A 26,051-nucleotide genomic window follows, 5' to 3' on the forward strand; every position below is an offset into this window, starting at 1 on the left:
TCTCTCTCTCTCTGTCTGTCGGTCTGTGTACCATCGGCTACACCGTACCTTCTTCAGTGTGTATCAATGTGTGATCGAGTGCCGTATTTATGGTATAGCGACAATCATTAACAGTAATCCGGCCTCTGTGCGAACACCTGTGGACTGAACAAAAGCCGGTACACTGAAAAGCCAGGTAAACTCATTTCTGTTTTCCCCACAGGAGCTTGTATCAAAGCGCCGGTCGGCTACTATTATTACTCTAAGGATAAAGGACTAATAATACAAATCCACCGGCACAAGCTCCTGGGGTTTTTCCCTGAGACATACCTCCCACGTCTTCTTTACAACACACAGTGATTAGCATGTCCGCTTTTGGAGTGTATGATGCTATTAATAGCTGTTAACTAAACGCACAGTTAACCCATCGATGAACGACTTTAAAAAAAGATAAATACCAAAACGAATGAATGAATCAAACAATCCCAACGAAAGCAAAGACATTTCACTTATGCTCTCTCTCTCTCTCTCTCTCTCTCTCTCTCTCTCTCTCTCTCTCTCTCTCTCTCTCTCTCTCTCTCCGAGTCTCTCAGTTGTTCATGCCTCTTGGCTTCCTCCCGCAAGTTTTTGTGTATTTACACAAAAGGGGGCGGGGATTGTAAAGAAGAGAGTAGGTGGCGGGGGGGGGGGGGGGGGGGGGGGGGGGGGGCGTTGACCGTGAACAAAAATATGGAGAGACTGAGTTGGCCGGGCCCGGTCAGAAACTACTATATAAAGTTTCTGAGCGGAACGCAATTTACACACATGTAAACATGTGAAATAATTCCTAACAAGGATTATTTCTTATTTTACACAGACTGTCTGCTGTGGCATTTAGCTTATCATTCAAGAGGTGACTAAACTAAAAGGGACACAACTACGCTTATTATTTTGACATGTATTTCAGTGGGTTACTTCCCTTGACTTAAATTAACTACTTGTTGTCATGTTCTGGTTATTGCAATTATCAAGTTATAAAATAGAAGTAGTGATGAGAAAATTATCAGAAGTATCTGAAAGTCATTGGTTACATTTAAGGAATATTTAGATGTTGAAATTATATTTTTAACTATGAAGATATATTACTTATGATGAAACCACCTTCCAACTTTTTGAGTTCCCATGTCTGGAAGTGGGGTTTCTCTCTTTTTGATGGATGATGTTCTGAGAGAGATGGCACCGGCTTCGGGTGGCCAGAACATGGGGGTTAAAGTGCTCCTAATTCAGGTAAGAGACTGAAAATACTGTGGGAGATGATCACACAAACCGTTTACTTGTATTTCTATGCAAAGATAAATCATGGATGAATAATATTGAAGATGATTCCAGTAGATAGAAAATGGTATATGTCATTGTCTGTTGTGTGGCCATGTGGTCTTGAGTTTGGGAGAAACCTGTGTGAGGTATCGGAAAGAGTTCTGTGGTTTGAAATGTTATGTTTGTAATTTGTATCAAGTTTCTCTGTTGGTTACTATTTGTATTTGTCACTTTGTGATGGGAGAAAATACATGTTGAGGAGTCTGATTTTGACTGATGGAGTTGGGACTTATAGGACTGTTCAGTTTGATGCGAGTGGAATCACATTTGTGTTAGTGTATGCTGATACAGTTCTTTTGTGACACTGTGTACAGTATGGCTGAGTAAGATAAGGCTGAAATGTATTTTAGTCATATCAAAGAAGAATTTGAGGCATTAAGTGTTTTGGTTCTTCTGTGAGTGGTGTATTTTTAATTCATCACTAGTGGACGTAGTGACGTTTTGATTTGACTTTGTTGCACTTAGTCATATGCAACTCAAAACACAACTTCTTGTTCATGTTTAAAAGAAAGTTGTTATCATAGATGGTGATTGAACATTTTCTTGTCAATGTTGATTCCTATGCCGTGCGTCACATGACATACTTTTCGGTTCTAAAGCGCTAAAGTTTTGTCATCAGTCATAAGAGTTGTCTCGTTTTGTATTTGTATTCTAATCCTATGTTCTTATTGTCAGTTGTTTACTATTTACATTTGTTTTGTTATAGTGTGTTTATGAGTGTTATGCATTGTATTTTCAGGGGCACTTTTCCTACCTCCCATTCGGAGCTGCCATGCTTTAAGTGTTTTAGTTTATGTGTTTATCCTCAAGTGTTTAGTTTAGCTAATAGTTATTGTTTTTTACCGAAGTTGTGTATAAGGAAAGAATTGTTAGTGAAAGTGAAGAAAAGGTAATAAATGTTTAAAAGTAAATTACAGTGTGTTGCCTTGACGACTGTGTAGTAGTGAAAGTTGTTTGAGTGTTGATGTCGTGAAGAGTAAAACTCAGTCTTTGTAGAGTAGACTTTTTTCTAAGAAATCTCTTTTCCCGAACCCGACCTTATGTCCACTTAATACATTCCGGCGAAGTGACAAGGTTTAAATATAAAATTTGGCAATACGACTACTTGTAGTATTGGCAAGGTTTACACACATCTTGTGAATTTACGAGTACGCCGCTCCGCTGTAGAGTAAAGTTATGAATGGCGTTAAAAACCCGTGAGAAAAATCACGATGACAATTACCAGTACAAAAGGCCATTCAACACTCGAAAGACGTAAACGTGTATCAGTGAGAAAATATGCAAATGATGACGTAATGATATTCCGACGGCCTTGTCCTGATAGTTCCGGTTCCGGTGTTGGCGTTAAGTACAGGAAACTGTGTAGTCCCGGCCACAGGCAGTTCAACTGCGAAATTCTATTGACCTCAGAAATGATACTCCTTTGATTTTTCAGGATGTTTTGTGCTTTTGTCGCCGTCTTTGTCAACAAGACACTATCTTTGTCGATTTTATTTTTAGTGGCAGATTGCATTAAGTGTTTCGCAACGGCACGCGGAATTAAACTTTACGGTGATTATGATTGACATTCACGCAACAAAGTGAGGTCGATTTCACAACTCGGAATTCATTTTCAAGACTGTCCAACCCATTCATTTTAATTTGGGGTTTCAGTGTGCATAATCAAGCTAGATGTGTCAACTCAGTGATCACATATAAACTGTATAGCCGGGAGGGGGAACAAAGATTAGGCTAGGCCATGGGGGTGTGGAGACAAACATGGATGAGCACTTCAGTGTAGCAGTTTTGGCGACACAGCAAGCAGAACTTGCTACAACGGAGTTTTGTGGAAGACTCTTTAAATTCAGGTCAGTCTTAATCCACTCGCGTCAAGTAACTGCACTGAGATGAGACAGGCTATTTGGAATCTGCGACAGGCTATCTGGGATGATTTGCGACAAGCTATACAATCTGCCACAGGCTATTTGGGATATATGCGACAAACTATCTGGGGTTGACGACTGACAAGCTAATGCGATCTGCGACATCTTAAGACAATTAGCCTATACTTTGCCGTGCCCAGCATGGAAAACGTATCCCGGAGATCAAACACTTGTTGGAGAAGTGAGAGTTGGACAAGGAGTGACAGGGAAACAGATTTTACTCGGTAGCCTGTCACACCTGATTCATCACAAACGTGACCAAAGGCATGACTACCTTTTGATAAGCGAAGAGCATCCGCAACAATCTGTACCCTCCTCCCCATCCTCTCCCGCTACCTCCCTTACTCTGCCAGCCTCATCTCTCCATAGCATTTGTTCCTCCTCAGTACCCGCCCAATCCCTCCCCGATATTTCCCAACACTGGCTTACGCACGTTCCCAACAAAATGTGCAACACTTGAATAAAAGGGTTTGCACAACTAACAATCGCAAAGATGAGGAGAGCAGCGTTTCCTCCCACTGAACTGAATGACACATGGCGGGTTATGGCACTCGGTGCACTTTCACCCCCCTCCAGCTCAAAAACAAAAGAGGGAGACAAAAATCTGACCTACACAAATCTGATTTTTTTCCTCTCTCCCTCTTTTGTTTTTGACCTGGAGGGGGGGTGAACGTGCACCTAATGCCATGTCCGGGGGGCATGCACCCGGACATTCGCCCCCCCCCCCCCCCCTATATTCTCTTTTACTTGGGGATTTGGTAAGCTGATTCCGTGGCAATTTCTCAGCTCTGATAGCACCAGAAGCACCATTTTGCTTCTTCGGACAAATACAATGTCCCCCCCCCCCCTCCTATAGCAGTCTCGGGCGCCCTTCGCGCCCTCGATTTACACTTTTACGTTCTAAGTGCACTCCCTCTAACAAACTAACTGATCCGCCCCCGATCCTCAATCTTGCTTGACTGCAGCACTCTTCTTTGTTTTGTTTTTGTGTGCATATTTTTCATGCCATTTTTCATGCCATTTTTCATGCCATTTTTCATGCCATTTTTCGACATTTTGCTCAAAACTTCATTCTCAACTCACCACATGTATCAGGTGGGTTTTTTTATTCTGAATTTTGGTACGTCATCAGTCTGTCTGGTTTTGAATGTGTGCGTCCATTCATAATGACCACGACATGCGGACTATACATGAAACCAGGATGTTGATTTTTGGTATGTGTCCAACTAGAGCGATAGTCCTGGCCGTTGTAATAGCCTGATCATGATCAGATCTGAGATTGTGAGAAACTGTGTCTTTAATAACAAAGGCTCATGTTGATATAGATTTTTTCGACATGTCTGTTATCATTTGCTAACAGTCAGCATATAATATAAGAAATAACTATAATGATATTTGTGCCTCAGTATTTATCATCACTGTTTGTAGTTACTTGCATCAAGTATATCGTGTTCACCAGAACTTGCGCCAAGTGCCAAGTTCATCGTTTTCATCATTAATGGAACCTGTGACAAGTTAATCGTGTTCATTACTGGAGCCAACATGGAGTTCGTCGTGTTTATGATTACTGTAATCAATGCCAAGTTCATCGAAAACAATGATTGGATATAAGTCAAGCACTGCCTGGCTTTTATCCGTTTTTATAGGAACATTCCGCTTTTCATGTCTGATCACAGAGAAAATCGGTGTCAGTTTTCCCTACCCCCCGCGGGCTAGGGGGAGTCCCATATTGGTTGGGAGGAGAAAGAATTTACCCGATGCTCCCCAGCATGTCGTAAAAGGCGAATAACGGATTCTGTTTCTCCTTTTACCCTTGTTAAGTGTTTCTTGTATAGAATATAGTCAATTTTTGTAAAGATTTTAGTCAAGCAGTATGTAAGAAATGTTAAGTCCTTTGTACTGGAAACTTGCATTCTCCCAGTAAGGTAATATACGTTGCAAGCCCCTGGAGCAAATTTTTGATTAGTGCTTTTGTGAACAAGAAACAATTGACAAGTGGCTCTATCCCATCTTCCTCCTTTCCCCGTCGCGATATAACCCTTCGTGGTTGAAAACGACGTTAAACACCAAATAAAGAAAGTAAAGTCAGTTTTCCCGATCTGAGCACAGGGGAAAAAAAAACTTTCCCAAGACTTGTGCATTTGGTTCCACCCAATATGTGACCGGTGCGTCCCGCTAGCGCTACGTGTCCTTTGTGCCACGTATCATATGTGACACTACAGTGCTGCGTCATAATAATGACTGGTAATGTAAGTGTCTGCATGCCCACTTAAAACAGCGCAACTGAACGTCACGCCCTTTTTGCCAGTGCTGCGATATGCAGAATCTATATTCTCAAACTTAAAGACTAAAACTCTCCCACCTGTTAGTACGGATGGTTTGGATAAAATTTCTAAAGGAAGAGCGAGGAGAGAAACGTCTGCATGGCTGCCGGAACAAACACGATATGGTTGTTCCGGTCATGCGCATCTCACAGATCTCGCAGTTTCTGGAAACTACTAGAAATGGAATTTTAAAAATAACGACACCCATCACTGCGCCTGGGAAAGGATTTCCCCTTTCTTTGTGGAATTCTGCATATTTCAAAGTGGAAATATGTAACCAAAAGTCTTATAACTGCTGCTGACTGAATGCAAACTCATGTCCACGTAATAATCACAGCCGTACCATTCTCACGCGTCGCGTTAATATTGCTTTGTGTAGTAGGTCTCTCCACAGATGAATGACATGATCTTACAAGTTCATACTATCCTTCATGGGCTCTGTCGACGCCGTTTTTAACCGCTTCCTTCCCTTTATATTATAAACCGGCCATGGGGCGTCGTCATCCCAAACGAAATCTTTTGAAAAATCTCAAAAAACGTTTGGAATTCTGGGTAGGGAAATCCTTTTGTGAATGACGTCAGCGCCTTTCGGCGATTGGTCAATGCTTTTCGGAACTGGAGTGCTAACATAATGTCGGTCACACATGAAATTAATGCTGTTTGAGTTTGGTTTCCAAACTGATACGAAATGAACGGGAGCAAAGCGTCACTTATCAACTTAACTTACCTCGAACAGTGAGATCAACAGAACATACAGTACACAAAATTAATTAGAAAGGAACGACTCGGACACCGACGAGTCGATACGGATCCCCATGCTCGAGAACTCACGTGAAATATTCAAATACAAATTTCTGTTTTTACCTCAGAAGACAGTGAGCCCGGTTATCTTAGTCTGTAGAGCGCCGGATCAGTAATTCGTTACGTTTGCGGTCACGGCGGTTCGAATCTCTTAGCAGGCAAGAACATTTTTCAAACTTGTTCTTTATTTTTTGAACTCTTACTTCTTGTATTTTTATTCATGTTTCTTTATTCCAAAAGTTTTGAGTGATGTATTGGAGATCACAGTTATCAAAGGGTTGCATGATTATTGAGTAGTTCCAGTGAACGATTTCCCAGAATTACGTATTCTGTTTTTAATAACATCGGCTTTTCGGAAGAGCCCAGTGGGCAATGATATCGCTGCGCGTCGACTGCATGTAATGGTCTTTAAATACTTCTGCTTAATGTACTTCTGATCTTTTGCAAACACTCCCCTGCAGCTCGTGTGGTAAATGCAACGTAAGGGAAGGGCCTGGCTCCTTATATTTACCACCCCCTGTTCTGAAAAACTAACGGTGCTAGAGTGCTCAAAACAATTTAATTCGCTGTGTTTACCCTCTCTTTATAACTTGCACGTGGCAAAATAGTTGACGACTTAAACGCAGGGCCGGATCCCCCCCGGCCTTTAAAACAAAAAAATTAACAAGTCGCGTAAGGCGAAAATACAACATTTGGTCAAGTAGCTGTCGAACTCACAGAATGAAACTGAACGCAATGCAACTCGTAGCATCGTCAGTCCACCGCTCATGGCAAAGGCAGTGAAATTGACAAGAAGAGCGGGGTAGTAGTTGCGCTGAGAAGGATAGCACGCTTTTCTGTACCTCTCTTCGTTTTAACTTTCTGAGCGTGTTTTCAATCCAAACATATCATATCTATATGTTTTTGGAATCAGGAACCGGCAAGGAATAAGATGAAAGTGTTTTTAAATTGATTTCGAAAATTTAATTTTGATCATAATTTTTATATTTTTAATTTTCAGAGCTTGTTTTTAATCCAAATATAACATACTTATATGTTTTTGGAATGAGAAAATGATGGAGAATAAGATGAACGTAAATGTGGATCGTTTTATGAAAAAATTAATATTTTTACAATTTTCAGATTTTTAATGACCAAAGTCATTAATTAATTTTTAAGCCACCAAGCTGAAATGCAATACCGAAGTCCGGGCTTCGTCGGAGATTGCTTGACCAAAATTTCAACCAATTTGGTTGAAAAATGAGAGCGTGACAGTGCCGCCTCAACTTTCACGAAAAGCCGGATATGACGTCATCAAAGACATTTATCAAAAAAATGAAAAAAACGTCTGAGGATATCATACCCAGGAACTCTCATGTCAAATTTCATAAAGATCGGTCCAGTAGTTTAGTCTGAATCGCTCTACACACACACACACACAGACAGACAGACAGACAGACAGACAGACACACATACACCACGACCCTCGTCTCGATTCCCCCCTCTATGTTAAAACATTTAGTCAAAACTTGACTAAATGTAACAAGTCGCGTAAGGCGAAAATACAATATTTAGTCAAGTAGCTGTCGAACTCACAGAATGAAACTGAACGCAATGCAATTTTTCAGCAAGACCGTATACTCATAGCATCGTCAGTCCACCGTTCAGGCAGTGAAATTGACAAGAAGAGCGGTTTAGTAGTTGCGCTGAGAAGGATAGCACGCTTTTCTATACCTCTCTTCGTTTTAACTTTCTGAGCGTGTTTTTAATCCAAACATATCATATCTATATGTTTTTGGAATCAGGAACCGACAAGGAATAAGATGAAAGTGTTTTTAAATTGATTTCGACAATTTAATTTTGATAATAATTTTTATATATTTAATTTTCAGAGCTTGTTTTTAATTCAAATATAACATATTTATATGTTTTTGGAATCAGCAAATGATGGAAAATAAGATAAACGTAAATTTGGATCGTTTTATAAATTTTTATTTTTTTTTACAATTTTCAGATTTTTAATGACCAAAGTCATAAATTAATTTTTAAGCCACCAAGCTGAAATGCAATACCGAAGTCCGGGCTTTGTCGAAGATTACTTGACCAAAATTTCAACCAATTTGGTTGAAAAATGAGGGCGTGACAGTGCCGCCTCAACTTTCACGAAAAGCCGGATATGACGTCATCAAAGACATTTATCGAAAAAAGGAGAAAAACGTTCGGGGATATCAATCCCAGGAACTCTCATGTCAAATTTCATAAAGATTGGCCCATTAGTTTGGTCTGAATCGCTCTACACGCACGCACGCACGCACGCACGCACGCACGCACGCACGCACGCACGCACGCACGCACACACACACACACACACACACACACACACACACACACATACACCACGACCCTCGTTTCGATTCCCCCTCGATGTTAAAATATTTAGTCAAAACTTGACTAAATATAAAAACAAGTCGCGTAAGGCGAAAATACAATATTTAGTCAAGTAGCTGTCGAACTCACAGAATGAAACTGAACGCAACGCAACGCAGCAAGACCGTATACTCGTAGCATCGTCACTCCACCGCCCGTGGCAAAGGCTGTGCCCGTGGAATTGACAAGAAGAGCGGGGTATTCGTTGCGCTAAGAAGGATAGCACGCTTTTCTGTACCTCTCTTCGTTTTAACTTTCTGAGTGTGTTTTTAATCCAAACATATCATATCTATATATTTTTGGAATCAGGAACCGACAAGGAATAAGATGAAAGTGTTTTTGAATTGATTTCGAAAAAAAAATTTTGATAATAATTTTTATATATTTAATTTTCAGAGCTTGTTTTTAATCCGAATATAACATATTTATATGTTTTTGGAATCAGCAAATGATGGAGAATAAGATAAACGTAAATTTGGATCGTTTTATAAATTTTTTTTTTTTTTTACAATTTTCAGATTTTTAATGACCAAAGTCATTAATCAATTTTTAAGCCACCAAGCTGAAATGCAATACCGAACCCCGGGCTTCGTCGAAGATTACTTGACCAAAATTTCAACCAATTTGGTTGAAAAATGAGGGCGTGACAGTGCCGCCTCAACTTTCACGAAAAGCCGGATATGACGTCATCAAAGACATTTATCAAAAAAATGAAAAAAACGTTCGGGGATTTCATACCCAGGAACTCTCATGTCAAATTTCATAAAGATCGGTCCAGTAGTTTAGTCTGAATCGCTCTACACACACACACACACAGACAGACAGACAGACGCACATACACCACGACCCTCGTTTCGATTCCCCCTCGATGTTAAAATATTTAGTCAAAACTTGACTAAATGTAAAAAGGAGAAAAAAAAAGAATTAAATAAAAGAATTTGAAAATAAAGAAAAACTGATTCTCAGATTGCACAAGATTGCTCCATTTTCCTTGATTTTTATCAAAATTGTCCGGGGGGGCATGCCCCCAGACCCCCTAGAAGTCGGCCTTTGTCTTCTAAGTGACGGTTATGGAAAGTAGTAGGGTAATTTGTTGGCTCAGGTTGCACCACATCGGTCAATTGTCCTTGTTTTAATCTAAATTTGCCTTCTTAAATGCACTTTTGGGAAGGTGTATTAGGGGAAGTTTCTGGGCTCAGATTGCACCAGATTGCTCCATATTCATTGGGTTTTTTTTTTTTATCAAATAGGATGTTCGAATGCTTCGCGCTCTCAACTAAACGCTTCGCGTCGTCGAAATGTCCCTAAAAGAATTCTGGAACTCACCCCACCCCCCCCCCCCCCCCCCCCCCCACCCCTTAAAAATGATGTGATCCGCCCCTGAAACGGACTAGTTTCTGTCCTCAGACACAGCTTTTTACACACAAAATGTGTTGTATATGACAGCTAAGACTGTATTTGTGACATTTTAACAGTGTTGGTCCCGTCTTTCAAAGGCAAACAAACAATAATCTCAAAGCATGTGCGTGTCCCCTCATATGAACCACCTTTAACACATACAAGAAAAGAAAAGACGAGTTTGAGTCAGGCATTAAGAAGCTTGTTGAAAATAACCTATAACTAGCCCTCAAGCTTTCACAGAGTATAGCAATACGTCTTCTTCACATAAAAGTTCATAATTTCATAGAAACAAATAAATTTGCTGCATTTTTTTTAATTAGTCTGTCTTGCACACTGAGTTGTATCATGCTATTTTGAAGTATATGGGGCTTTTTACAATAATTCGTGATGTCCTCTTCACTGGTCCATATTTGGCGGTCAGGCTCCTAATACGGACCAATTGTGAATGTTTCTGTATCTTATTTTTTTCTGAATGTCTATCAAAACTAATTCGCTCTAATTAGGCCCAACAACCAGGCCCGAAAGGAAGCTTCTTCGCAAGAAAACAAGCTAGTTATCAGCGTGAAATAAAAAATGGTCCATTACCCTATTTGGGCACTTTCCCCTATGCAGGGACGATTCATTTGATCATGGATGAAAAACTGCATAATTATCATGTAGGGACGATTCATTTGACCCTGATGGTAAATTGCATGTTATGTGAGGACGATTCATTTGAATTTCAATCATTTTAAGAGACTTCAGGGCCTTTCTGCCCCCCCCCCCCCCCCCCCCCCCCCCCCCTCTCACTGCCTCCGCAGCCGTCCTTTTTGTTTTCAGATGTTTGTGTTCAGTTAGATATCTTGTACCGACATCTGAAGAAGAATGAAACACGATTTATGCCCAGTGAGCCCTGAGTAACCCAAGGTTATATTAGAGCTCATTGGTATTTGCCGGGGGACATCCGGTCTATATGTTCTATCCGGTCTATCCACCAATCGTTAGATCTCCTCATGCGTCATTGGCTAGCTGCTGTCAACCCTTGCCCATATGCGGACAGACCCCCCCCCCCCACTCATCCCCTGGGAAGCTCTTCTTCTCGTGCTTCTGGAGGATGAGTCTTTTTTAATTGACGTCGCGTCATTATTTCATTCTATTTTATCGATTTGTGTTTTCCTGATTCAGTCTGATATATGACACAGTGTAAACAGACATGTATTTAAATACACACACGCCCAATTAGTGCTTATTCAAAGATAGTGAGAGGGGGGGGGGAGATACACAGGCAAGTGAGAGAAAGACTGAGATAGAGTAAAAGAGAGAGAGGGTGGATAGGAAGATGGAGGGAATGAGTGGAGAAAAAGTGGCGGAGGGAGGGGGGGGTTTAGAAAGGTAGGGTGGGAAATGTGCATTGTATAGGATTGTTTTAGTGACGTATGAACGACGTGACGACCATCAGTGCATGAATAGCGCAATACTTACACTGATATCACGCAACCATCCATGTCTCAGTCTTTATAATAATAATAAAAATAATAATAATAATAATAATAAAGTGTATTTATAATTATTGCGCCTATCCCTTACAAAAAACAAAAATATTTGGCTCTAAGCGCATTACAACATGTGTAGAGACTTGGTACAATCAAGTCTGACAAATACAATAACACAACATACAGTCGGTCTCTTTGGTAAAACTGGGAAAAGCAGCTTCGACATTTAAACACTGCTACTAAAAAATCCTCTAACAATGCATACTGCTTTACAATATGCATTTATGTATAAATATAGTTAAAGAACATCGAGTTAATAGGAATTAGAAAAGGTTCTTATGATAAAACTATCCAGCGAACGACGAAGAAGAAGAAGAATAAAACTATCAATGTCAATGTATAACAAGTCATTCAACGTAAATGGCCAAAGAACAACAACAAAGCAATGATGAGTTATACTCAATGGCTAATAACGAGGCAGAACTAAATAGTATCGACACAAGATTAAAACAAAACATATTCCTGGAGACACATTTATACATGTATCAAATAATCAATATCTATATATATATATATACGACTAGTGTCTGTCTGTCTGTCTGTCTGTCTGTCTGTCTGTGCGCGATGCGCGGCAAAGGTTCTCGATGGATCTGTTTCAAATTTGGTGATCATATTCAGGTACACCCTGGACACAACCTGGTCGATATTTCAACACGTGCTCTCAGCGCGCAGCGCTGAACCAATTTTGGTTCCACCTCAGCTACCCGGGCCCCCATACCGACACACCAAAGCCAAAGTTCTCGGTGGATCTTTTTCAAATTTGGACACCGTATTCAGCTACACCCCGGACACAATATCATCGATGAGATATTTCAACACGTGCTCTCAGCGCGCAGCGCTGAACCGATTTTGGTTTTTGTGTTCATTTCACCATTCCCAGTAACTCTTATCTTCTCATCTTCTCCATGTTTTCAACGTTTACCTCCCTTCCTTCGTATGGTGCACTATAGTATGAGGGCATCTTCGGATATTCCCGGCGTTCTGTTACTATTTTTAGAAGGTCACCGCAGTGTCCAGAACGTAAATTGGACCCGTAAATTATCCTCACTGTAAAAGTGCAAAGGTCCAATCAATTTATAGCCACGCGAAAAATACACTGTCATCTATCTCTCTATAGATACGGCTTCTCTGTGTTTGTGTGTGTGTGTGTGTGTGTGTGTGTGTGTGTGTGTGTGTGTGTGTGTGTGTGTGTGTGTGTGTGTGTCTCTCTCTATGTGAGCAACACCTGGGGATTGGTCAGTTCTGTTTGTGATGTGGTCTGGCGGCTTTTGAGTAGTTTGTATGTACTGGCCTTCCTTTGAAAAGCATTAACAGTTCAAAAGGGCTTACAGATAAGCTCTAAATTGCTCAATCCTGTTTGAGTGGAGTTCGCCTCCAAAGGTGATTAACACGGTTACATTCGTCGACAAGGATGGGACTCGATATGGTCAGGAATGGCATTATGGCCACTGAATCATTTTCGTGCTGTTCCCATTCCACGAATCTGGGAGGGACCTAAGCTTGGCGGGTCCATTGTTCGGACCCGGCGAAGCCGGCGTACGGCTCTAAGTACTTCTTCCCGGCGAAGCCGGCTACCCGGCGAAGCGGGTATTCATCTAGTACATAATACAGCCCTCGCACACTCGCATATCCTTGGCATTCGATGTCATTAATCCAACAAATAAGCCCACAAACCAAAATGTGTCCCATAAAAATAAGCCCCAAAAATTGTCACTGAGGCACATTTGCAGTTTGTGGGCCACAAATTTGTGCCCTTATTTTGTTGGATTAATGACAACAAATGCCAAGGATACTCGCACACACACGCCAAGGCACGTGTAGTCGCACTCATACACCGCGACAGCTATCGCGCGCACGTACAAGGGAAAAAAGCAGACCCGCACGCCGATTTTCAAACACGGAAATAAACAAAGAAACAGGCACATGAAATAGCAACCCGCCCCCAGCCGGCCCACAGCGCTGCGATGGCAAGTGACCCCTCTCCTCAATGTGGCAGATACTGAACAGGCTAGGGGTTGAAGTATTGCCGGAACTGAGAGGTGTGTGTGTACGTGTGTGTGTGTGTGTGTGTGTGTGTGTGTGTGTGTGTGTGTGTGTGTGTGTGTGTCTCCCTCCCCCCTCTCTATCTCTGGTTCTTTGTGTCTCTCTCTCCCTCCCCCCCCTCTCTCTCTCTCTTTCTCTCTCTCTCTCTCTCTCTCTCTCTGTGTCTCTGTGTCTCTGTCTGTTTGTCTGTCCGTCTCTCTCTCTCTCTCTCTCTCTACCCCCCTCTCTCTCTCTATTTCTCTCTCTCTCTCTCTCGGTCACACACACGTACGCATAGCGCACGCAGCACGCATACGCGCGCATGCTCTCTCTCTCTCTCTCTCTCTCTCTCTCTCTCTCTCTCTCTCTCTCTCTCTCTCTCTCATTTCATTTCCAACTGATAATCAAGGTTTAAAAAGAAGAATCATACAGCTTTGGGGATAATTTTGGGACTGCCTCTACTGCGTGGACGACACGTAATCATTAGTTTGACGTGACGTGTGAATTTACAAGGGCTCCATATGCATAGCTGTGGCAGGAATCTTCGGATAAATCAACTCCGGATCAGTACTCTTGGGAACGCTCGGATGAATCCTCGGACTGACGTCCTAAAATCCGGCTTCTTCGGAAATGAGTATCACTAGTCGAGTCCATTCACACAGTAGTAGGGCCTACGATGTTTCTGATTTAGCGAAGTGGCGGGTCGGAGTTTCGCGGCGCTAAAATTAGAACAAGGAACCGAAGAGCATGGAGCCGTGGTGGGATAGTTCGCATTAGTGGGGTTGGGCGGAGTCAATTATAGAAACACGGATTTGACTGACTGATATATAAGACAAGCAGTATAAAATATGGACAGATCGAATCAAGTCGCTACGAGACTTAAGAAATAGAACTGACATAGAACAGGAACGAGAAAGCTACAGATACTGAGTGTACGACATTTGGATCGCTACTCAGAGTATTTGACACATATTGGAACTCATCACAGTTGAAAGTCTTTGACCAATTGCCTCATTTTTGTGCGCCAAAATTCCAGTGCCTGAAGACAGTTTTATATTGCTGCACTGAGATATTTGACCAAGAATTTAAGCTACAGTAATGGTAAGCATGTTTTTTATATTGTTGTTTCTTTACTTTTTGTCCTTCACTTTTATCTTCTTGTTCTACAAAAAATCTCCCTTTCTTATTCATTTTCTTCCCCTTTCTTTTCTTTTTCTTCTTTTTCTTTGTTGTACTGAAGTGTGTTGTCGCGGGTGTGTGTGTGTGTGTGCGAGTATACATTTGCATCTGGTTATACAAAGTAAGATATCGCGTGCTTTTAACTCAGTCCTGAATTGTCTTCAACTCAAGTAAATAAAAAGTTGCACCACCGTATTTTTTCCAGGTAAGCTTACCGCGAGATAGTGTTTGTATTGAAAAGAGGCAATTCTCATTATTATAGCGATACATAGATGACCCCTTTTGTAGACAAGGACCTGCCTAGTCAATTTCACCTCACCAGAAGCGGAGTATAACGGCTATAATTATTGTTTTGATTGACATTCAAGCGAAAATCACAGATGTGCCTAATTGGTCGAACGTCAGTTGCAAGTAGCCGTTTGGAGTTTGTGTGTGTTTTATTTTTCATTTATTTATTTATTTATGTATGTATTTATCTATTTATGCATTTAATAATATATTTATCTATTTACTTATTTCTTTCTTTATTTATTGATTGATTGATTGATTGATTGATTGATTAATGAAGTTATTTATTTATTTGTTTGTTCGTTTTTTTGTTGGTTTGTTTATTTGTTTGTTTGTCTATTTCTTCATTTAAAAAATAAAAAAATAAAAGTATTTATTTATTGTTGACTGATTCGTACAATAATGTTTGATCACCTCAATTTGAGATATTCATGTTGTGGCTGACGAGACAATGGAACATTGTTTTTGTGTTGTTGACTTGACTCGTCTGAGTTTGACTTGTTCTCACCGGCATTGACTGTGTGTTTCAGATGAAGGTGTCAGTGTGGTTAATGTCACTGGTGGTGGTGATGGTGCTGGCGATGGAGGGAGTGTCCGCACAAGACTGGCTTGAGAGGTGGCAGAAAAACAACGGCAACGGCAACATCAAGAAAGTGTCCGACTCCTTCCAGCCTACAGGCGTTCTGGACATGGTACGTGTCTGAAGCTCTGTGTGTGTATGGGGGGGGGGGGGGGGGGTGTGCGAGCGTGCGCGTGTGTGTGTGTGTGTGTGTTTGTGTGTGTGTGTGTGTGTGTGTGTGTGTGTGTGTGTGTGTGTGTGTTGACAAGCGTATGAATGCTTCCGGTCCAAAGGCGTCCTGGAATCAAGTTAAATGGATAGGTTGCATTTAAATGCATGTCTGTCTGTCTGTCTGTCTGCATGACTGTCTGTCTGTCTGTCTGTCTGCGTACGTGTGCTGATGTCTTTGTTGGAGCGTCTGCTTGTTGTGTACGTCTCTTCTGTCCTGATTTTGTCACTTAGAAAAAAAAAACCCTGAGCTCCCTTTCTCTGCCTTTTGTCAGATCTTTTCCATTTAAAGTGTGAAGAACTATGAACATAAGCAGAGAGATGACGTTTCCATAGTAACTTACGTTTTGCCTTTTCTGTATGTTGCAGCTGGGATACGGAACATTCGGCAGAAGAAGTGAGTATTGTTTTACCTTTTTTGTTTACTGTACCATTTACCACAACAACCACAACCACCACCACAACAACAACAACAACAATAAACACCACCATCACAACAACAACAGCAACAACAATAAACAAACAAAAACAGTTAGCACGAAGAAGGCAGTAAAACTGATCGCAAATTGACTTGACCAGATTATAAACAGTTAAATTAACGCGGGTATTACGGTACGTAGTCCATATTTAACACAAGATGCGATTCACGATCATAAACCTTACGAGTGTATCTCTTCAAATCAGATGTTGGATTTTCCCCTAACGTAAACGGCTGTGTACTTTGTATTTTGCAAAAAACACTTAGTAATATTTTGTCACCGATAAAGGAAGGGGGGGGGGGAGAGAAACAATAATTTTAAAGATGGATATATTCAACTCAGTACAGCTTCAGTCTATGAGCGCATGGAGATATTGTGTGAAGAAGTCTGCTAACAATTGACTTCTTTCTACAGGTAGACGCAGCGCGGAAGTTGATCACAAAGTCGACGGTACGGTTGAAATGTCGGAAAGAGACAAAACCTCGACGTCGACAAATGACAAAACCACGACGTCGGAGACTGACAAAGCCACGACATCGGAGACTGACAAGGCGTTACAGCGATGGCGCTTGATGTGTCCTGTCATCAACGCCAACACTGACATCGACACTGAGCAGGGGCCTGGTCTGTCCACAAAGACATTCGACACTGTCTTCCGCATCGCTGACAGTAAATATTTTACCTGTTCTTTGATTTTTAGTTTATTTTATTTAAATCTAAACAACAAGATGGCTGTGTGTGAGATTATCATTTAATTTATTTATTTCACCATTTTCTTTTTTTCTTTTTTAATCTTTTTTTTTGGTGCTTACTTTTTGATTGATTGAATTTTTTTTAAGGTTGTAATTTCAATGCTGGTTGACATAAAACTGTGCCTGTCAGGAAATCAAATATCAGTGAATGCATCAGATTTACCAGATTGTGAGGTGACCACATCCAATCCTGTTTGATAAGCATCACTGAAAACTGAAATGAAATTGCATTGTCTACCATTGCATTTGTCAAAGGACATTGAGAAGAAAAAAACTTTAACTACGGATTAATAAGCCACGCGGCAGACTAAGCGTAAATTGAAAAGGGACGCTTGTTGTAAAGTTTCTGTAAAGTCTTAGCCTACCCATCCAAGTGATATGAATAGAAATTAAGGCCCAAAAAAAAAGTCTGTTTACGGTAACCCGACCGACCCTATTTTTTTCGCGCGACCCTAGACATTTTTTTGGCATTTGGGGAAAAAAAAAAGAAAAAAAAAATCTAACGTAAAAATATGGTTTTTTGGAAACAAAACCAAAAAAAACACAAAAAATCCCGACCTACCGACCCTATTTTTTAGCCTATGTTACCGTAAACAGAATTTTTTTTTTGCCTAAGCAAAGAACCAGAGAGTTCAGCATTCTCTGCGTAAGACAGTTAATCACGAATGTGAAGTTTTGTAATGCCGTCACAAATGTCAAGCTCTCAGTGTTGTACGTAAAGTTGGCTTTGATCCTTACCTTGGAAATCCCCAAGCATTTCAACATACTTTCCTTGTTCAGGGTGTGGGTTTGTCAACAATTGTGTTGCCCTGTAATTACTGTTTTATTAGCCTTACCTTTCCCCCTCCCCGGCGTTCTCACCACAGCTGTCGTGTTTGTATCTCAAGGAAGTAGGCTTATGTCTTGTTACTCTCCATGCTTACATTGGGTTGGGTTTTTTCTTTTTATGCTTTTTTGCTTGTCAAATTGAAAAGAGGCATTTTGATGCATAAATTAAATTAGATTAAATTAGATTAAATTGAATTAAAATGAATTGAATTGAATCAAAATAAAACAGAGTTTTATAACCAATTTGTTGGCCTATTTTCCCCTCCCTTTTGCTTAAATAAACCCAGGAAAACAAGACTAGCTGCTGATGTTTCAACATAACGAGTACTTCGTTTTGTCAATTTAATGTTCCGTAAACTTAATTTACTTTTTTATATTTGCTTTATTTTCTTTATTTTTGTGCTGAATAGTATATACTTGTACAAGAATGAAATACAGTGTATGATGTGACGTCCCCCCGCTAATCATTCCCTATTGTCTCTTTCAGAAAACAAAGATGGCAGAATCGACGCTCAGGAGCTTGACTTGTACGAGAAATTAATTGGTAAGTACTCTGTAATAATAGATTATCCTGTGTTCACGTTCATCCTTCATTATGCAGTGATACCTGCGGTGTCCTGCCCTTTCGAGGAGAGGACACCTCCATGAAAGGACAATTTCCGTTGTCCCTTTGTGTCTATATCACCTTGACAAAGTATACCTGTCATGACAGGCTACCCGTAATGTAGGGACACTCTCTGTTGTCCCTTTGTGTCTATATCACCTTGACAAAGTATACCTGTCATGACAGGCTACCCGTAATGTAGGGACAATCTCTGTTGTCACTTTGTGTGTATTACCTTGGCCAAAGTTTACGTGTCATGACAGGCCATCTGTAATGTAGGGACAGTTTATGCTGGTTAAAAGGGTATCTTTCATCGCAGATACCACTGTGATAACCCTATTGTTACCTGCATGGGTGTTTGGATCACATAAGTTAATCCCTTTCTTTAGTATTAGATATTGAGTAAATTACTAATCCGTCGTTTTAGATGTCGCTGACTTACTTTTTTTTTAGGATAAGTGGAGTTGTAGGTAGACTTGTCACTTTGCCTGTCAGTGATTTTGATAAAAACTGACTGTTTGACTGAAATGTTTGTTCATTTAGTGGTAGTAATCTTAACGGTTAGCTAGTTGATTGTTTGGGTACTGTCGTGACTTTCTTTGTAAAAGTGAAGTGAGGTGTGTTTGGTAATTAGAAGATTATTGCTATATCATTGTGTCATTAGTCAGTCAGTCATCTCTGGATGAGCATGTTTAGTCAAACGAACTGACCCTGTGCCCTTACCCACTTGCTCTGGTATGTTTGATGGCTTATTCACCATTTGAGGGTTTCTTCTATTTACAGAGGCTTACGAGTTATGCAGAATGCTGGAGTAAACTTCAAGACACGACATCTACTATCCGTCAATCCCCTAGAACAAGCCGTCCACGTCAAAATGACGAAATCTTGGCCCTAATGGGTCTTACCAAAACGTGCAATGATGTCAACTCTTATCCCGGAAGTTAGAAACATGCATTCTGGCTGGTCAATTTTTAAGCACGCTTCCTGATTGGTCCGTTTTTCCCCATTCAATGGAGGTTACTGTGTCACACGTACCCGGATCCTCTTTCAAGTTAAACACCTTTCGCTGGACTTTTCGACTAGAGGATGGGTAGAGTGTGTGATGTGCAGGAACAGGGGAATTTTATGAGGGACCAGCCATTCATGGCAGGATAATAATCACAACATCTCCACAGTGTTTGCTGAATGATCCAGACTAAAAAGTCTTCGGTAATTGTGTTAGTTAGTTAGTTAGTTAGTTAGTTTTGGAAGACTGGCTAAATAGCGTTGTGAGGTATTGACATTGGATTGACCTTCACTGTGTGTTGGGTGATGGGTAGGGGGAGGAGAGAGAGAGAGAGAGAGAGAGAGAGAGAGAGAGAGAGAGAGAGAGAGAGAGAGAGAGAGAGAGAGAGAGAGAGAGAGAGAGAGGGAGAGAGCGGGGGGGGCCATTCAATATTATACAACTGTTGACATCTAGAAAGCCGTATTGATGTGGTGCTCTGGTGTTTGTGATTTTTCTCTGTCTATATTGACAATCAGAATACACACGTTTTGTCTGTGAGACGCTGATTTAGTGTGAGAGACAGAGAGCGAAGGTGGAGGGGGCAGAGAGAGAGAGGGAGAGAGAGGGAGAGAGGGGGGTGGGGGGAGAGAGAGAGAGAGAGAGAGAGAGAGAGAGAGAGAGAGAGAGAGAGAGAGAGAGAGAGTTGTGAATTGAGTAGTTTTTTAATTGTTTACACTTAGATAGATGTGTTTATATATTATGCTCTAGTGTTCGTGACGTTTAATTCCAAAGTGACAACATTCTTATTCTTCTGCGTTCATGGGCTGAAACTTCCACGTTCACTCATGTTTTTGCACGAGTGGCTTTTTACGTGTATGACCGTTTTTACCCCGCCATTCATGCAGCCATACGCCGCATTCGGGGAACAAAGTGACAACCAAAATGCATAATATTTGACTGTGAGACACTGTTTCATTTTTACAGGTTCTCTACTTAATGCCATTTTATAAACCATTGTTATACCACATGAGGAGACACTTTACACTCTCAGTTTACCGCTTCTTTACGAAGCCGTGATACATTGTTTTTAAAGTTTACCTTTTTGTTTTTGTTGTTGGTCTTGTTCATTTTTGATGATGTTTTCTTTGTTGTGCTTATTTATTATTTGTCGTTGTCGTTGATGATATTACTGTTGTGACGTATGAAACAAATGTGATCTCATTGTGTTTTTGAGAATGTAATTCTCGTTATTTGTTGATATTTGCTTTTACAGTGCGAATAAAATGTTTTACATAAACAGAGATTCCATCAAATACTTGCGCGCGCGAGAGAGAGAGAGAGAGAGAGAGAGAGAGAGAGAGAGAGAGAGAGAGAGAGAGAGAGAGAGAGAGAGAGAGAGAGAGAGAGAGAGAGAGAGAGAGAGAGAGAGAGAGAGAGAGATCAGAAAGTTTATTGCCTAGGACAACTGACCCGTTTCAACAAGTACATATACATGACACAACACTCGCTCACACACACACACACACACACGCACACACACACACACACACACACGCACACACACACACACACACGCACACACACGCACACACAGACTCAGACTCAGAACTTTATTACAAAAGGATAAAAGTTTTAGGCAAAGCCTATTCTTCCAACCTGTCCTTTATACAACACATAAAGACAGACGCACATAAAAAATCCCCATCAATCATATAAAATACAACCCCCCCGCGGGTTAGGGGGAAGAATTTACCCGATGCTCCCCAGCATGTCGTAAGAGGCGACTAACGGATTCTGTTTCTCCTTTTTTCCTTGTTAAGTGTTTCTTGTATAGAATATAGTCAATGTTTGTAAAGATTTTAGTCAAGCAGTATGTAAGAAATGTTAAGTCCTTTGTACTGGAAACTTGCATTCTCCCAGTAAGGTAATATATTGTACTACGTTGCAAGCCCCTGGAGTAAATTTTTGATTAGTGCTTTTGTGAACAAGAAACAATTGACAAGTGGCTCTATCCCATCTTCCCCCTTTCCCCGTCGCGATATAACCTTCGTGGTTGAAAACGACGTTATAAACACCAAATAAAGAAAGAAATATAAAATACAGAAATATATTGTATGAAATGCAGCACAATGTGCATTTAAGGGATTACATAAGGAGAACTCAAAAATTACAAAATTACATTGATATAGTTATACCTTTTATTTGGGAATAAAGTTGCTCAGATCAGCTACACATCCGTTAATACTAATACAACATGTTTTAAAAAATAAGGATCGAACAAGACATTTCATTCACGAATGATGTGTGAACGTGACTGTCTCTTAATCATTTTCACTGAAGTTGCATTTCTTATCTGTCGGGGGAAGGAGTTCCAGAGAAACGCTCCCGAGAAGGCTAAGCTTGATTTGTAGAGGTCTATGCGAGGTATAGGAGGGATGATTTTCTGGGACCCATATCTTTTTGTGGCATGTTTGAAATATGATTGCAAATATTTAGGACAGTCGTCATTTAGAATTGTATACACGAACACAGCTCTTTCAAGGGGAGGAAATTCAGGAGCTTTAGTTTATCATCCGTGGACCTATTCAACTCGTGCAGAATAAGTTTTGTAGCTCGGCGATGCAGGGAATTGAGTCTTTTTAAATGAACATCACTGCACTTATCCCAAAGTGTCGAAGCAAAGTTTATATGAAGCATTATGTGGGCGTAATAAAACATTTTGAGTGCTTCAGAATCTGCGTAATGCCTTAATTTTGATAACAGGTACAAATTCTTTGATTCTAATTTGCAAATATTACTCAAATGAGTTTACCATTTCAACTCTTGATCAATGGTAACACCCAATAATCTATGTTCCCTAACTTGCTGCAATTGAGTTGAACCAACTGACAGTTGTAATATTAAAGGACTTAATTGGTGTTTTTGTCTCGTGGTTATCACCATACTCTTTGTTTTAATCGGATGAATGATCATTGCTTTAGAAACGCACCACTCAGTGATTTCATCCACACAATTTTTTGGAGAGAAGAGTTGACGGATTCCAAAGATTTGTGACTGGTGTGAACAGAAGAATCATCCGCGAAAAACTCACATCTAACTTTTTCATCCGACACATGAAGGGGTAAATCATTTGTATAAATACAGAACAAGATAGGTCCTAATACAGACCCTTGAAGGACACCACTCCTGACAAACTCGTTTGACGAAGTTTTACAGTTAATGGATACATACTGTGTCCGTCTTGAAAGATACGATTAAAAAAAGGCACAGGCGGAATCGTCTTTTAAATAGCACTTTAATTTCTTTAGTAGAAGTGAGTGATCTACTAGGTCAAAGGCTTTCTTAAAGTCAAGAAACAACGCTCCCGTTATTTCTGCTTTGTTTATTGCTGACAGCCAAATCTCGCATAAAGAGCTTAAAGATGAAACAGATTCATTTGTTCCATATATGCCAGTAGGTACGTGTTTTTGTATGTGCTTTTCCAAGGGTTTAGATAGAACAGGTAAGAGAGAAATAGGTCTAAAGTTGTTTGGGTCTGTAAGATCTTTATTTTTTGGAAGTGGCAACACCTTTGCACTCTTAAAAATAGAAGGGAACACGTTTTGTTGTATGCTCAGGTTATAAACATAAGTTAGGGAATCGACAATGTAAGGTAAAGCAACTTGACTGAAATAATGTCTGGACACATTGACTTCTTATTCGCCATTTGTTCTACCAGTTGTCCAACCTCGTGCACTGAGATTGGAGGAATAGAAAACGTGTCAGTTTGAGTCAACTTTTGTCCAAAGAATGTTTTTAATTTTTCAAAACAATCATCCGTATCGAGGGAATCATTCTGATTGAGACAAGTGTTTAGGTTGTCTGCTAGCGAAATGAAGTGTTTGTTAAAATAATTTGGAGATATTTCATTCACTACTCGCCAGACTGTAGCTGTATCCTTTTTATCAGAAATCAGTTTATTAAAATATTCTGCCTTTGCTTTTCTCACTGTGTCCAAAACTTTATTTTTTTGCAGTTTATACTCTGTTTTCACTGCAGTTGAATACGCTATAAAATGGGGCTTGGTTAAGATCAAAGAAAAAGGCAGATTCGTCAAAATATTTGAAACTTCTGTATTCCATTGTTGTGTGGCCTTTATCTAAGAGAAATCGAGCAAAAAACAGAATGATGGTCACTAAAACTGGAATGCACTACTTGCGCATTTGCAACAATATTCTCAGTATAAATATGATCAATCAGGGTTGATGAAGTATTTGTTTCTCTAGTAGGGGGTTTTAACCAGCTGATGAAGACCAAACAGAGCAGTGGTTGAGCACCAAGTTGTTTGAGGCCTGAGTGGGTTAAAGGTAAAATCGCCCAGCAATACAACATTCTCGTCACGATGCTTCACTCTGTCCATCATGGAAACAACATCATCAATCCACCTTGACGTTTCACCAGGGTTACAATACACATAGCCAATAAGCAAGGAAGAGGATTTGTCATGTTTCAGTTCCACCCACATACATTCAATATTTTCATCTTCAAGATCAGTTCTACGTTTGAAAATGTCAGCAATGAACTGATGAACATAAAGAGCGATGCCTGTTTGGCCTACTCGTACACTGTCACGTGCGTGTGTGTGTGTGTGTGTGTGTGTGCGATTGCGTGCGCGCGCGAGCGTGTGAGGATCACGAACAAGGAAGATAACCAACTCAAAGGTTGATGGTTGAACAAATACATGAATTGATTCCCTTTGAAGCTTCATTTTTACTTTCACACCATTATTCAACAACACGACCTTATCCAGTCCGAACATTGAATCTGTTAGTTTGAAGCTTTGTGAACTGATAATACATCATCTGAAGTTGATATACACCAAAAAAGAAGTAACAGCTAGACGACAGACAGTTCAATTGTGTCATTTTATTCGCAAATTACCGTAAGAAATCAGTCAATGTTTAGAATATCACATATTGCCAAAATTATTGAAAAAGTACAACAAAATACTCTTTTTTTTATTGCCGTGTACGTAAATGATAAAGCAGTGGACTATCAATTGTTTGATTTTTTTTTTAAACTGCACAATTTCACGAACGGTGGAGTTTTGTCAAGAACTTTTACTTTCGGTTTCATCGGCGTTGTGATTTGGAAGTCTACAAAATACGATTGTTTACGTTTAAGCAAAATGTGGCACCGCAAAAGAAAGGACAGTATCTTGAAATTGTCGTGCATGCGTTTGTGTGTGTGCGTGCGTGCGTGCGTGCGTGCGAGCGTTTGTGTGTACATGCGTCAGAATTCACATGCGCCCAGCACCCATTTTTGTAGGAATTCAAATTGTACGCAATTGGCAAAAACTGTACACATGGACCAAGATGGCCGGTTTATAATATAAAGGGAAGGAAGCGGTTAAAAACGGCGTCGACAGAGCCCATAAAGGATAATATGAACTTGTAAGATCATGTCATTCAGCTGTGGAGAGACCTACTACACAAAACAATATTAACGTGACGCGTGTGAATGGTACAGCGGAGAGAGAGACACACAGAACCAGAGTGTCTCTGTCTGTCTCTCTCCCTCTCTCTCTCGGTCACACACACGTACGCATGGCGCACGCACGCATACGCACGCATGATGCACACACACACACTCTCTCTCTCTCAGTCTCTCAGTCTCTCTCTCACACACACACACACACACACACTCACACACACACACACACACCACACACACACACACATACACAGACACACACACACACACACACACACACACACACACACACAAGCATACTCAGCCATGAATAGCACTAATTTTAAGCGCTGCGCATTACAGCGGCCTAAATCCCAAAACGCTCTACAGGCACCCGAATCATACACTTCACTTCCAACTGATAATCAAGGTTTAACAACTTGAGTTGCGTGAAGCGATATAAAAACATTAAGTCAAGCTGTCGGCATCAAAGTAACAGATTAACACCATAAAACAGTCATCGCCGAGACTATAGTATTAAGATAGTCTCGAGTAACCACATCAAAAGACCGAGACGGGTCACGCTCGTCTCGGGCGTAGCGTGCGAACGCAGTACTTACTTAACCTATTTTCTGTAATTCTGAGCACATTTTTAGAGTAAACATGACATATGTATATATTTTTGAATTCAGGAGGAATTGAGGAATACAATTCAATCATTTTAAAATCTGTTAGCGAAAACTCGATTTTTAATGAGCTAATTACCTAATTTTTACGCTGCCAAGCTGAAATTCAATCCCATAGTCCGGACTTTGTCGAAGATTGCTTCACCGATTTCAATCAATTTGATATAAAAATGAGGGCGTGACAGTGCTGCCTCAACTTTCACAAAAAGCCGGATATGACGTCATTAAAGACATTTATCGAAAAAATGAAAAAGTCTGGGGATATCATA

At 40.4% G+C, this 26,051-nt stretch overlaps 1 protein-coding gene across 1 annotated transcript; it reads left to right on the top strand.

Moving 5' to 3' along the window:
* The first annotated feature begins 14,595 nt into the window (after positions 1 to 14,595).
* Positions 14,596 to 20,286, top strand: LOC138970939 (uncharacterized). Its single transcript, XM_070343527.1, has 6 exons — positions 14,596 to 14,844; positions 15,741 to 15,902; positions 16,367 to 16,394; positions 16,891 to 17,145; positions 18,544 to 18,600; positions 19,444 to 20,286. The coding sequence occupies exons 1-6, from the start codon at positions 14,842 to 14,844 to the stop codon at positions 19,473 to 19,475; spliced, it is 537 nt and encodes a 178-aa protein (XP_070199628.1). The 5' UTR covers positions 14,596 to 14,841; the 3' UTR covers positions 19,476 to 20,286.
* Positions 20,287 to 26,051: the final 5,765 nt, after the last annotated feature.

This window comes from Littorina saxatilis, linkage group LG7 (genome assembly GCF_037325665.1).
Source record: "Littorina saxatilis isolate snail1 linkage group LG7, US_GU_Lsax_2.0, whole genome shotgun sequence".
Classification (NCBI taxonomy): domain Eukaryota; kingdom Metazoa; phylum Mollusca; class Gastropoda; order Littorinimorpha; family Littorinidae; genus Littorina; species Littorina saxatilis.